The sequence below is a fragment of the Schistocerca cancellata genome, chromosome 8, assembly GCF_023864275.1.
Source record: "Schistocerca cancellata isolate TAMUIC-IGC-003103 chromosome 8, iqSchCanc2.1, whole genome shotgun sequence".
Classification (NCBI taxonomy): domain Eukaryota; kingdom Metazoa; phylum Arthropoda; class Insecta; order Orthoptera; family Acrididae; genus Schistocerca; species Schistocerca cancellata.
The window spans coordinates 32392859-32408009 of record NC_064633.1 but is presented as its reverse complement, the minus strand read 5'-3'; the positions used below and the strand labels follow the sequence as shown (position 1 = coordinate 32408009).

Here is a 15151-nt window from a genome sequence, read left to right as displayed (position 1 = left end):
CTATGCGCAACATAGGCAACATGAAGGATAATATGAGTTTAGGTGCGCCGTGGTCCCTTGGTTGGCGTGAGCAGCTCTGGAACGAGCGGTCCTTGGTTCAAGACTTCCCTCGAGTGAAAAGTTTAATTTTTTATTTTCAGTTTATGTAACAAACTCTTATGTTTTCATCACTGTTTTGGGAGTGATTATCACATCCACAAGAAAACCTAAATCAGGCAAGGTAGAAGAATCTTTTTACCCATTCGCCAAGTGTACAAGTTAGGTGGGTCGACAACATATTCCTGTCATGTGACGCACATGCCATCACCAGTGTTGTATAGAATATATCAGACGTGTTTTCCTGTGGAGGAATCGGTTGACCTATGATCTTGCGATCAAATGTTTTCTGTTCCCATTGGAGAGGCACGTCCTTTCGTCTACTAATCGCACGGTTTTGCGGTGTGGTCGCAAAACACAGACACTAAACTTATTACAGTGAACAGAGACGCCAATGAACGAACGGACAGATCATAACTTTGCGAAAAATAAGGAAAGTAAAATTTTCACTCGAGGGAAGACTTGAACCAAGGACCTCTCATGCCGCAGCGGCTCACGCTAACCACAGGACCACGGCGCTCCTGGGCTTGCAATATCCTTGATGTTGCCTATATTGCACATAGACTACTCAGTTTGTATATTTTGCTTATTTTTTCATAGTTCCACACAACTTCTTCCTGTTTTCTCGATTAATCTGTGTTCAGTTTTTCAAGGCCTATCCACTGTGCCAACTTATAATTAAATCTGAGGGGGGTGCGATGAGGAGGTTCCCTTGTTAGATTTTTCTGTGCGAGCCCTGATTTCTCTTATTTTATCGTGATGATCATTTCTGCCTATGTGGGTGGGTGCCAACAGAATGTTTTCGCAATCGGAGGAGAAAACTGGTGATTGAAAGTTCATGAGAAGATCCCGTCGCAACGAAAAACTCCTTTGTTTTAATGATCGCCACTCCAACTCACGTATCATATCTGTGGCACTGTCTCACCTATTTCGTGATAATACAACACGAGCCGGCCTTTTTCGATGTCTTCCGCCAGTCCCACATGATACGGATCCCACACAGCCCAGAAATACTCCAGAATAGGGCGAACAAGTGTAGTATAAGCAGTCTCTTTCATAGATCTGTTGCACCTTCTAAGTGTTTTGCCAATCAATCGCAATCTCTGTTTGGCTCCACCCACAACATTATCTATGTGATCGTTCCAATGTATGGTATTTGTAACTGTAATCCCTAAATAATTAGTTGAATTTACAGCCTTAAGATTTGTGTGACTTATCGCCTAATCGAAATTTAGCGGATTTCTTTAAGTACCCATGTGCATAACGTCACACTTTTCTTTATTCAGGATCAATTGCCACTTTTCGCACCATACAGATATCTTATCTAAATCATTTTGCAATTCGTTCTGGTCATCTAACGACTTTACAAGACTTCCTTGGGGAACGCTGGATATTACTTCTGTTTCACTCGATGACGTTTTGTCTGTTACTACGAGTTGTGACCTTTCTGGCTGGAAATCACGAATCCAGTCGCACAACTGAGGCGATATTGCATAGGCACTCAGTTTGGCTACAAGACGCTTGTGAGGAATGGTGTCAAAAGCCTTCTGGAAATCTAGAAATATGGAATTAATTTGACATCCCCTGTTGATAGCACTCATTACTTCATGAGTACAAAGAACTAGTTGTGTTTCACAAGAATGATGTTAATGATGGTTTACCAGCATCCTCACTGGTACTTGGCCTTGTGACCTTGCAGGCTGTCATGTCAGGTGCCAAACAGGACTCCTAATTGGCCTCTGCAGATAGCACTCAGGAACCTTGGAAGGGAAACACCTCTGGGTCTGTCACACAGTATATGTGGAGCTTGCTACAGGGAACCCAGCTGGCTGCCAGTGGAGCCTGCTTATGCATCAACTAGTAGCTTACAGCAAATCTTACTTCTTGTGAGAGGGGATTGTGGGATTAAGGTGCAAATTGTCCTCACATTATTTCCCTAACGTGACAGTTTCCTCAATTGCCCATTCTGCCAACACCTACCCAGTCCATATAATACAGCTAATGATTATTATTCTTTATTTGAAGAGGTTCACATATGTGTTTTGTACATGTTGTTCCAGACTCTTGGGTAGTTTTTGTCAAGTAAATACTGACAATACTGCAATTTTTAAAATAAATTTAAAGCCATTAGCAACAACCACTAACCTCTACATTTTTTTATTGTTCTGTAATATTATTTTATATCTAACTTTCTGTTGTAGCATACATTTTCAGTAACTGACATACACCTTGAGAAACTAGGAGTAAAATGAACTTTGGTTAAGCAAGAATTATTAACAGTTAAATAGTTAATTAAAAAGTGAAGCAAAATTTCATAATCTTTCTACTGTTGTCAGATATCATTGAATATCATGGTCTGTTTATTACTTGCTATCATCAACACTTCAAATTTTGAAAGGTACAAAACAGTCTGATGATGCTTTTCCAAGTAGAAACTTCAAGTAAAGTTATCCGAACAGTGTTACATAAATGAATACCGTAAGTCAACACGTAGGTAGTGAGAGAAACTGTTCTAGATTTCAGAAGTTTTTTTGAAATGCTCTTCAGTATGATGAATGTCATAATTTGATGTTGATTTTGTTTGGAGACATTTAGAATAAAAACATTACTTTGATATGATGGACAAGATCTCTTACTTATTTGTAACGCTTTTTGATATTATAGGTTTCCAGGAATTGGGTTGCTGAAGATGAGCCACTTGACACCCCAATACCATTTCATCGTCCTGACATAGAAAGAATATCAGCAGGTACGTCAGTATCCATCGATGTGTACTACATTTGAAGAAAGTTTAAGCTTATAATTTTCTTTGTTATTTTGGGCCTAGAATAGTTCAAGTAATAGAAAGACATTAACTCTGCAACCAACAATAACAAAATATAATACTACCCACGTACCAGAATGTATTAATTTCCTTGCTATAGCAAGTTGTTATAAATTTCTATTGCTACTGATTCACTAATATTTTCATTTTTACAAAGTCCACTTTTTTTAATTCATAGTAACTTTTAGAAAAATTTAAGTTTATATGTACCTGTGTCCATTAAACTGTGTGTCACAGATTGCTTAATTAATTTAGATTGTTAGGTGTTTTTCCATGCCTTTTATCCATCTCTTTTAATTATTCTAAATTTCTTTCTAAATTTGACCACTACTGCAGTGTTATATATACCAACAGTGTAGCGAAAGGACACTTCCCAGGAATGGATATATGAGTTTTACACAGATTATATGTTAAAGATAATGTTTTTATGGCTGTAAGTAACACAGTTTCTGCTATTAATATTTGATTTTAATGAAACATTCCTTCACAGCTTCATTTGGAAGTCATGGGCTTTGATACTTCAATACCATCCCTTATAATGCAATTTCCATTGTGAATCCTAAAATTATTGTATCTCCAATGGACTTTCAGTGAAGTATGATGACTTTTGGCCACAGAAATATCTTTTTGGGATTTAATTATCAAAAAATCCATGGAAATGTGCACAGCAGAAAATTAGATGAACTGTAATACTAAATACCAGTTGCACAATATGTGAAACTCCACCATTTCTATGATTTGCACTGAATGAAGAGGAAAAAATATACCAATGCCCATGGTGAGAAGCAACCATAAGGACAGCAGAGCTCCACAGTCCCATCAGCAACAGCACTACCCACCAAGTAGGGTGATCATTCTGTCACCACAATCTTAATGCATGCATTGAACTTACAGGTGGGAGTGTGTTAATAAACTGCATGTGGGGAAAGTTCTTCAGTCTTTGATGGCTCACCTGAGAATGACTGGCAGGTGCCCAGTTAAAATATCAAGGAGTATAGCAAATTATGACCAACAGCTAACCTAAAACATCTTTGAACATCCAATTTCGATTTCTTCTATATACACATCTTTCCTTATATTAGCTATCAAGTGCAAGGTGTATAGTCAGGTGTAAAACTCTACATAAATCGTTCAGGACATGAAATGTAGGTGCCAGACATTGGTTGCCTACCTTATGCTCTTTGCCCTTCATGAAATAAATAATTGGATCTTCATTACCATAAAAAAATTTGACATGCAACATATGAAACCCACATCTTTAACATTTAATTATTTTGTTCCACAGAGCAAACTACATTCTGTTTTGTACTCCGTTGTGAAATTATGAGGTCTTGTGGGATCAGATACAAATGTGCAATGTGCAGTATGTACACTGTCGTATGAGTAAAGCTATTTCTGTTCTGAAATCAAGCTTTGTCAGTTGTGTATTGATAAAATGAAGAGTTCTCAGTTGGTATATATTCCAGCATGGGTTAACTTCCCAACATTTATATTTCAAGTATAAAATATTGGACAGCGATATATAGTTGTATATTGTATTCCCTTTGAGCTTTGTCGTAACCTTGAACACATACTGTGAACTCACGACCTGCAGTTGTCATATACTATGAATTATTATGTCAGGGCATCCTGCATTGTGTGCTTGCACTTTGATGGAACAGTGAACAGTACATTAAACTGGAGCATAACTATACAGTAATGTAATCTGCTGTGGCTAACACAGTTGTCTTTGTGGAGTGATATCATTACTTCTTCTTCTTCTTCTTGTTCTTCTTCTTCTCTTCTTCATTTCAGTCTTCTTCTTTTCCTGCACTTCCTGGTCGAGGGAAAATGCCTGAGACAGGTTGTAAGTAAACTTGATTCATCCATTATTGAGAGTATGTTATCTAAAAACTTCAAAACATTTTTTCCTGATGTTGGTTAAGGCATTCTCATGCATGATTTTGTGACATTGAACACACAGAAAAAGGAGGAATGATAAGTAATGTACGAATACACGGTCCCACGGGGATGTGGCTGAATAAAATGTTCTCAGACTTCCAGACATGTGAAGTATTTACACGTCCACAAACTGTTGGCTGAGTGCTCCTCAGCCATTGTCACATTGTAACTGACTGTCATGTGGTTACTGCCATTATCCTTATATAGCTGTCATACTGGCTGTGACATCGCTGGTACTTGGTGCAGTGCCTATAAGGCAATGTGTCAGCCACACCTTCATTAATCTTGTGATGGCTGGCTTCTGTGCTGTTCTCAGCTGCAGATCTCTGTATTTGTTAGTGGTGTTGTCAGATATTTTGATATCTATCGCTTTTTAAAATTACCAGTACCCCATTATGGTGATACTGGTGGTCTTGAATTCAGTTTTATGTCCAATGTACACAGCATGTTCAGCTACCAATAGGATTGATTAGTCCACTCACCCAGACATTTGATAGCACAGAAATTAGTCTATTCACACACACCCTGTCTCTTTTTTTATGATAGTTGCTGGCCCAGATGGTCACTGCTCCCGGGGGAGTGGGGGAGGATGAAACATTTGTTGTATGGCTAAAGGAGTATTCTTTTATATCTTCCATAACCACATAAGGTGTGCAACGGAGATTGCAGAAGACTGTACTCTTCCTAGAGGTCCTCATCTTTTGAATTCCCAATTAGTGTATCAGCCGTAGGGTATGCAGAAAACAAACTCACATGGATATGTATCTGCACATGTTCATCCACCGCCCACCGGGCCCAAAAATGCTCTGTTATATGGACTGTAGTTCATTGAGCAGAAGGCATCTTTGATGCTAACTTCCCACAAGAACAGAACTATCTACAAAATATGTTCTATGAGAATGGTTACTAGAACAAACAAATATTGTCAAAAATATAGGGAGGAATCTGCAAGCAGAACACTGCCAAGAAGGAGAATAAAAAGTTTGCATTTTGGTCACTGTATAGTTCAGTGATAAAAAGCTAAGACAGACCCTGAAGAGAGATAACATCAAATCAGTCTACAAGCTTCCAATTAAAATTTGCCAATTCATGAGATGTTGAGAGGTAAAGTCAGCTGAGAACTTATATTTAGAAAATACCATGCAAGTGCGGGGAATACTATACAAGACAGATCATGCACTTGATAGAACAACACCAGACTGAACATGAGAGGCCACAGTCACACTATCCAGTTCGCTCAGACCCCAGGTGGAGATGGATCCATTTGGTGCTACGTCACAGAAGGCATCGGATCCCTGCATTTGGCACTGAACTCAGGAGATACATGCTTGCTCTCCAATATATCCTCACATTCTGCTGCCCTCCTGAACTTCACATCACTTGAGAATCCTGTTACCCTCCAAAATTTTCCCCATTGGTAAAATTTTTTTCTTTATGTAGAATTTCGTGATTTACTAAATTGTTGGATGTCTTTCTTTTCTTCATTTTTAATCTTCTTTATATCCTCTTTTCAGTTATTCTCTCTCCCCCACCTGTTGTTACTATTTTCTTTTCTGTTTTCAATTTCACTATCAACCCCACTTCTCATTTCTCTAGCTATTAGTCCATTTTTAATTTTCACTCCATCCTTTATCATCTTACCAGTGTATATTTTTTGACTTCGTAGTCTGTATGTCATCATCCTTGAGTAGATGGCTCCTTAGAAGAAGAATATGTACCCTCTGAAATGTTGCAGACACACGGTGAATTGATGCATTAGGGACCCCAAGAACATTTTATTGTACCATCATGTTAAGAAAACATTCATTTGCATATTCTTATATGTGCTGAGTAGTTATGCTGATGAACACACAGTCCCATTATAAAATGAATAAAATTGCTCCCCAGGTGTCAGAAGATACGTGCTTCATGATCCGTGTGAGATTTTGCACTTTTGGTATGTGATATGGTTAAAGATCATTTTAGGTTTAGACTTGCCATACTGGTGTTAGTGAAAAATTCAATTTTCCTTCACCAATCTCGTGTAATGGTTTCAGGATCTGCCTTAATCTGTACTAACATTTCATTCTGTATTGCAACTGACACGCCACACTGATACCTTATGCATTCACAGACTGACACCTAAATCATTTGTCTTGATGATAACATCATCCATCCTATGTCTAAAACTAGTTCTCACATTAGCTGTTTCACAAATTTATTGGTTAATAGTGAAAATAAAACATGGAACAATAAAACTCATAGAGAAAATCTTGTCCCCCTACGGGTCCTGCGGTATTCCTGCCTGTCGTAAGAGGTGACTAAAAGGAGTCTCACTCGTTTTGGCCTTTATGTGATGGTCCTCTGTCGGATTTGACCTCCATATTTCAAAATTCTTCCGAAGAGCGAGCCAGTTGGAGAAGGGTGCCTTACAAGGTGCATTGTGTCCATTGTGCATTAGATCTTTAGCCCACTTTCTCGTCATTACACTGCACTCCCGCTCACTCTCCACTCTTTGCAGTTTCCGCCATCCACTATACAGTGTCGCTTTCTTCACCGACGATAACCATTAACTACATGTCACCTGATATCCAGCACGGTGGCCAGTCCGTTGTGGTTGGGCCGCCATGTACCCTGTTGGTTGTAGCCCCCTGACAACACAGGGATTGCTCTGCTGATGCCTGCACTGTTAAATCCCCATGTATGCCAAGGAGTAGATGCCTTTCTCCCTGGGGCATCGGGACTCCCAGCAATGGCCATCCTGCCAGGTGACCCTTGCTATTGCTGGGTGGTGTCCGTGGGGAGGGCCCTTGGTCGGAATGGGTGGCATCAGGGCAGATGACATGCAATGAAGTGTGGCACATCTTCTCTTGCTGGTGGCCAACCACCAGCAGTCTCTAAGTGTTCGAAGGCTCACTTTAATGCAACCACGTATGACCCCAAATTGTTCCCCTCCCTGGCCACACCATGGGAGGAACGAAAGGCTATGAATTACAGCGAGACGTATTCACCCCGGTATCTAGCCTGTATGAGAGCTGATTGGGAATCCTTTGTGTCCATGAAGCCTCAGTGCTTTGTAGAGCATTTAGAGGACAAGTTTGGGGAGGTGGAGGGCTTGTCAAAAATGCGGTCTGGGTCAGTCTTGATAAAAACAGCATCCTCTGCCCAGTCATGAGCATTACTTGCTTGTAAGAAACTGGGGGATGTTTCTGTTACTATCATGCCCCATAAAAGCTTAAATATGGTCCAGGGCATTATCTTCCAAAAGAACCTTCTTTTACAGTCCGATGACGAGCTGCGCGCCAACTTAGAGCGACGTGGTGTCCATATTGTCTGGCACGTCCACCGGGGTCCAAGGAATAATCGGGATGCCACCGGTGCCTTCATCTTGGCATTTGAGGGTGACACATTACCTGAGAAGGTGAAGGTGATGGTCTACCGCTGTGATGTCGAGCCATATATCCCTCCCCCGATGTGGTGCTTCAAGTGTTGAAAGTTCAGCCGTATGTCTTCGTTCTGTGCTTCCAGCCTCATATGTCGAGATTGTGGTCGACCATCCCATCCCAATACTCCATGTGCCCCACGTCCCATCATCTGTGTTAACTGCGGACAGCAGCATCCCCCTTGCTTGACAGACAGTAGGATTCCACAGAAGGAAAGGAAAATAATGTAATACAAGGCCCTGGACCAACTGACCTACACTGAGGCTAAATGGAAATTTGAATGGCGCCATCCCTTGCACACGACATCATCTTACACCGCCACTGTCACACCTGTTACAGCTCCATCCATTGCACCAAATACAGTCAGCACTCAGACCACACCTGCCCCCTTGATGGTGGGGGGCACTTCCCTTCCTGTTGCTCCCACACCACCTACCTCGGGAGCACACCCCCCCACCCTCCCCCCCACCCACCCACCCCTAGCAACCATCGGGGACACCAGTCTTCTTCGGCTTCTCACGCTAGGAAGGCATCCCTTGGTCACTCCCTTCCCAGGTTTCTACCAGCAGCATGGCAGACACCCACCAGTGGCTGAAGAAGCCACAGGTCGCTGGTCGTAGGGCTGCACGGTCCTCTTCAGTCCTGGAGACTGAATCAAAGGAGCCCTCCCAGCTAGAGCAACCAAAGAAACAATGCGAGAAATCACAATCGAAGACCCCCTAAGACCAAGGAAATTGCGGTGACAGCCACTCTACCGCTACCTACAAGCTCTGCGTCTGAGGAGGAGGTAGAGATTCTGGCGTCTGCTGAGGACCTAGAACTCGCCGGTCCCTCAGACACAATGGATGTCGCTCCCGTAGGTACTCAGTCGGTGGCAGCAGGTGACCCAGTGGCGCAGTCTGCCTCCTCAGTCCCTTCACACCTTTCTCAGCCATGGACAGTGTCATCCTCTAATGGAACTGCAGCAGTTTTTTCCACCATCTTCCTGAGCTCTGACAACTTCTCAGTCTTCACCCTGTCCTCTGCATTGCTCTTCAGGAAACTTGGTTTCTGGCGATGCGAACTCCAGCCCTCTGTGGCTATTGGGTTTATTATAAGAATTGGGCAGCTTATGAGAGGGTATCTGGTGGCATCTGCACTTATGTCCTTGATGCGATGGTTCACTTGGACACAACCGGCATCATTACTGCCACAGAATCTGCAATTCCCTGTTCTTCTGGGTCCCCTCGGCAGAGGACTGTGCCTTGGTGGTCGCCCCAGATCGCTGAGGCGATTAGAGATCGCAGGCGGGCCCTCCAGCATCATAAGAGGCATCCTTCATTGGAACACCTCATCGCCTTCCAACGGCTCCATGCGTGAGCCTGCCGCCTCATTCGCCGACGCAAGCAGGAGTGCTTCGAAAGGTATGTCTTCACCATTGACCTCCGTACCTCTCCATCGTAGGTGTGGGCCGAGATTAGGCGACTCTATGGCTATCAGACCCCCATCAGCGTACCTGTGCTTTCACTGAATGGAGCAGTTTGTACTTACTAATACACAATTGCAAACCGCTTAGCGGAGAATTTTGCTCAGAGTTCCACTTCTGCGAATTACCCACCGGCCTTCTGCTCATTGAAAGAGCGGTTGGAACATTGAACCCTTTTATTTCACACGCACCACTCTGAATTGTACAATGCTCTGTTCAGTGAGTGGGAATTCCAAAGTGCCCTAGCCGCTTGCCCAGATACAGCTCCTGGGCCAGATCACAGCCACTGTTAGATGCTCACACACCTCTTGGTGGACAACCAGCAATGCCTCCTCGACCTCTTCAACCCCATCAAGGTCGAGGTGAGTTCCCATCTCAGTGGTGGGAAAGCATCATAATCTCTGTGTTGAAACCTGGCAAGAATCCACTGGAGGTGGACAGCTACCACCCCATTAGCCTCACCAACATTCTTTGCAAGTTGCTCGAATGCATGTTGAGCCGGAGGTTGAGTTGGATACTTGAGCCTCAAGGCCTCCTGGCTCCGTCTCAGGTTGGGTTTTGTAAGGACCGCTCTGCCACCGACAATCTGGTCTGCCTGGAGTCTGCCATCCGTACGGCCTTTGCCTGCCATCAGCATCTGGTTCCCATCTTTTTTGACATGCGGAAGGCGTACGATACAACATGGCGACATCACATCCCCACCACACTTAATGGGTGGGATCTTCAGGGCCATCTCCCGATTTTAATACCAAATTTTCTGTCGCTTCGTTCCTTCCGCATGCAAGTAGCGGCCTCCTATAGTTCCTCCCGACTTCAGGAGAATGGGGTCCCGCGAGGATCTGTCTTGAGTGTCTGCCTCTTTTTAGTTGCAATTAATGTGCTCGCTGCAGTGGTTGGAATTTCTGTCTCAGCTTCCTTGTATGCTGATGACTTCCGCCTATACTATAGCTCCACTGGCATTGCAGCTGCTGAACAGCAGCTGCAGGGCGCTATCTGCAAGGCGCAGTCTTGGTCTGTAACGCATGGCTTTCAGTTTTTGGCTGCCAAGACCTGCATCATGCATTTCTGCTGGTGTCGCAGTGTTCACCCTGAGCCATGGCTTTATCTTGATGGCGAACCTCCTGCCATGGTAGAGACACATTGGTTTCTGGGATTGGTTTTCGATGCCCGGTTGACTTGGCTGCCTCAAATACAGCAGCTTAAACAAACATGCTGGCGGCATCTTAACACTCTTTGTTGCTTGAGTCACACCAGCTGGAGTGCCGATCGGTCTACTCTCCTATGACTGTGCCAGGCATTAATTCAGTCCCGTCTAGATTATGGGAGCCTGGCTTATGGTTCAGCATCACCTTCCGTGTTGCTGTTGCTTGACTCCATCCTTCACAGCGGGATTTGACTCACCACTGGAGCTTTCTGGACAAGCCCTGTCAACAGCATACTTGTAGAGGCTGGTGTCCCTCCATTGCAGATCCGGCGCCACCAACTACCTGCTGCTTATGCTGCACATGTTTGTAGCTTGCTCAAGCATCCCAATTACTGTCTGCTGTTCCCCAACTTGGTCATCCATCTTCCAGAACAGCGGCCCCTGTCAGGTTGTACAATCACGGTTTGCATCCAGGCAATTCTCTCTGGGCTTGAGGTTTTTCCTCTTCTGCCTCTTTTCCTCTACATACGAGTATACCCCCACGGTGTGTGCCCTGCCCATGCCTTTGGCTTGATATGGCACAGGGCCCAAAGGACTCGGGCCCTCCTGAGGCCCTCTGCTGCCACTTTCTTTCAATACTTGTCATGTTTCAAGGCTCAGACGTGGTCTATACCGACGGTTCGATGGTTGCTGGTCGAGTTGGTTATGCTCTTACTCTGGGGGATCATTATGAACATGGCTCATTGCCAGCTGGTTGCAGTGTTTTCACTGCAGAGCTGATTGCCATCTCTCGCGCTCTAGAGCATATCCACTCCTGCTCAGGTGAGTCCTTCATTATCTGTAGTGACTCCCTGAGGGGTTTACAAGCTATCAACCAGTGTTTTCCTTGCTCTTGTCTGGTGATGGATACCCAGGAGTCCATCCATACTCTTGCCCATTGCTGCCGCTCTGTTGTTTTTCTGTGGACCCTGGGTCATGTCGGCATCCCGGGTAATGAACGTGTTGTCACGCTGGCCAAACAGGCTGTCGGTGCACGGGCTTTGGAGATTGGCCTTTCAGCGAGTGATCTCAGATCAGTTTTGCAGCAGAAGGTACTTGGTATCTGGGGTGATGAATGGCGCACCCTGCCTTCACCCAACAAACTTCGGGCCATCAAGGAGGCTACTGGTGCGTGGCGCTCCTCCTTACTGGTCTCTCACAAGGACTCTGTTGTCCTCTGCCAGCTGCGCATTGGCCACACATGGCTGATGGTCATCTCTTGCGCCATGAGGACCCACCTCTCTGTTGCTGTGGATCAGTGTTGACAGTGCTCCACATCTTGTTGGCCTGTCCATTTTTAACTATGCTCAGGCAGACATTTGCGCTGCCTAATACGCTCCCTGCACTTTTATTGGATGATGCCACAATGGCAGACTTAGTTTTGAGTTTTATTTGTGCAGGGGGCTTTTATCGCTCAATCTAAGGGTTCATGTCCTTTTTTATGTTGAGTCTGGCCTTTGGCCTCTGGTTTTAGATTGTGGTTTTTAGTGGTTGGGTTTTCCTTTTTTGTTTTCATGGTCGGCCAACTACTGTCACACTCTGTGTGATTTTAATTCCTTTTGTCTGGTCTCTGTCTGTGTCTTTCTTGCCCTGTGTTGTCCCTTGTCATCTCTGTTGTTTGTTTTTATTCTTTGTGCATGTTTAAAGCTCATGGAAAAAGGGATCGATGGCCCTTGTAATCGGATCCCTTCAATCCCACAAACCAACCAACCAAGAGAAAATCTTGCTTCATGAAACCCTATCATTTAAAATGCATTGAATGAGCTATGGTGTGTATCTGCAATTCATTAAATATTTACAGATTCATTTAATGTTAGCAGATTCATTTCACTGCTCATTGTTTGATCCACTGCTTAAATGAAAGAAGCTTGTAGCTGGCTGGAAAGGAGTAATTCCACTCAGCAAAAACAAGATGATTCATCCATGGCTGTGGAGAGTCTAGCATTAGCCTGTAATACTGTGTATAGTGCAGGCAAGCTTGGTGTATTCCTGATGATGAGGACATAACTACAGCGGTGTTTGAGAGGGGTAGCTATTCAAGCACTTGGGGCAAATGAAATATGAAGTAACAATATCCTTTCATAGGAAGTATTATTCTCCTTTTCTTACATGCAATACATAATTGTTGGGAATAAACCTACAGCATCTGTGCTAGTTTTTTGTGCTTCTCTATGAAAGTACCTTAACTGTAAAATACCGATAGCTAAAAATATCTGCCAGTGGCTGTTACTAATAAAATTATGTTGCCTAAAGAACACCTTGGCTTTATTTCAGGTGTACATATGATGTTCTTCAGAAATGTTTAAGTAACAATGTTTTTAACTGCCATTATTTTTACATTTTTCAGGTCATCCCAGGCATGAAATGACATCTTCATCAAGTATTGACTCAGTATTTAAGTTCCTAGAAGAACGGTATAGAGCACTCAAGAAAAAAGATGAGCTGTAAAACAGTTACTTCTGAACAGTGGCTGAAGCATTTATGAGACTTTATGAACTTTTTTGTGCTCACTGACCTGTTCAGTGATTTTATAGAGAAACATTTTACAATCATATTCATACTCTTTGTGAAAAGAACAAAGTTTTACATGTTTGTGTTCAATCCCTCATTTAAATTCTATTGCTAAAATAAAAAAAATAACAGAAAACTATTTTATACATTGACATTTTATTGTGTTATAATCTTAATAACACCTGATTTATTTTTACGTAAGAATTCACAAGCTGTTATAAAATATATGTGCCTTAATAATATGTTTACATGTGAAGAATAAAAGCTATGTAAAGTGAAGTGAATGAACAAAGTTGTTTTCGTGTGTGTGTGTGTGTGTGTGTGTGTGTGTGTTGAAGTTTCTTTTAAGAGACCTACTGCCACCCTCTTCCCAATCTGTCCCAATTATTTCCTATTTTCTCTCTTGTAAAAGGAACTTGTGATTAGGTTATGGTCATTATTTATCTTCGTGTTTTACTACTGACAGCATTGACAGTTGTATGTGTTGAAAGTAATAACTGGTCAGCTCATGAGTGTTGACTGTAAGAAAACAGTTATGACATTAGTACTCAAGTGTCACTTTGTGATTTAAAACATTTGTATATCTGTGTGTTAGTTATTTTGCTTCTGTTTTTACAGTGCCAAACAGTGTGCTGGTTTTCACTTGATAGCAGCATCATAAAGATGGTCCAATGCTGGCACTACAGCAGAGTAAAAAAAGCAACATGCATTGGGGGATGAACAGTGTTTTGTTGTTCAATTTCTGAGGAGTGAAGGTGTGAAACTTATTCATTACAGAATGAAGTTCTGTAGTTGAGTCGACATTAGAAGATCCCAACAGCCAGGAGTGAAGGCGTTGTCATACAGATGTTTATAAAATCACGTATAATGATTGGATGAGGTAGTAGTGTTAAGTTGCTATGTCCAGCCCACTGCAACTCCCAGGATAAACTTACACTGACTCAACAGTAGTATGGTAATGCCTGCTTGCCACAGCAGTGAGTCTATAACTGCACCCAGAAGTTCATAAATGGTTTGTAGCTGTGATATCCTCATCTGTACTGGGGATGTGACACCAGAAAGCTCTACATGCTAAACCATTGGGATGGAAAACTTCACAGAGTGACACTGAGTGATGATATGAAACTGAATGCCTCATTGTCAAATAGTGACACTGATAGGTAGAAGTCATTTCATTGTGGACTTGAGGGCAGGAAGTTAAACACTGCAATCACTGGCTGTTATGGTCACTGCAGGAAATGTTCATTCAATCGTGACCCAATGGATGTGTAAGAAGACTACACCTTTGTTCCTCTTCTGGTTGACAGAGGGAAGGCTACCACACAATTTCCCACAAAGGATGTTCTCCATCTTTTTACAGTTGCCATTCAGATGCAGCTAGTAGAGTTTACTTTATTTTACAACATTTCCTTATAATGAAGCAGACAAGGTATAAATTCATACCTCCAAGCAAGTACAAAGCATATACTGGTGTGTCTGGAATTGCACTATAATTACATGATGTATATGTCTAATTTGTGAAGAACAATTTTCAGCAATTATTTCAGTAAAATCTCTCATAAATAACAATTTGGTGAAAATATGGCCAAACTAAGGAGAAATTTATATGTCTGCACCAGATACCTTAATTTCAGCTCTTTAGTCACAGAACTATATTAATGTGTGAGGATTAATGTGATGTAAAGCCCTTTTTTGGATTGATGTTCTTA

General features: G+C 42.6%; 1 protein-coding gene across 1 annotated transcript in view; it reads left to right on the top strand.

The window, feature by feature from the left end:
- LOC126094626 (FAM172 family protein homolog CG10038) overlaps window positions 1-13705 on the top strand; it is a 272864-nt gene extending 259159 nt beyond the window's left edge. Inside the window, exons 7-8 of the mRNA XM_049909109.1 lie at window positions 2761-2845; window positions 13279-13705. Of these exons, the coding sequence (XP_049765066.1) occupies window positions 2761-2845; window positions 13279-13379 (186 nt within the window). The 3' untranslated portion in view covers window positions 13380-13705. The remainder of the gene's footprint in view (window positions 1-2760; window positions 2846-13278) is intronic.
- The last annotated feature ends 1446 nt before the right edge of the window (window positions 13706-15151 follow it).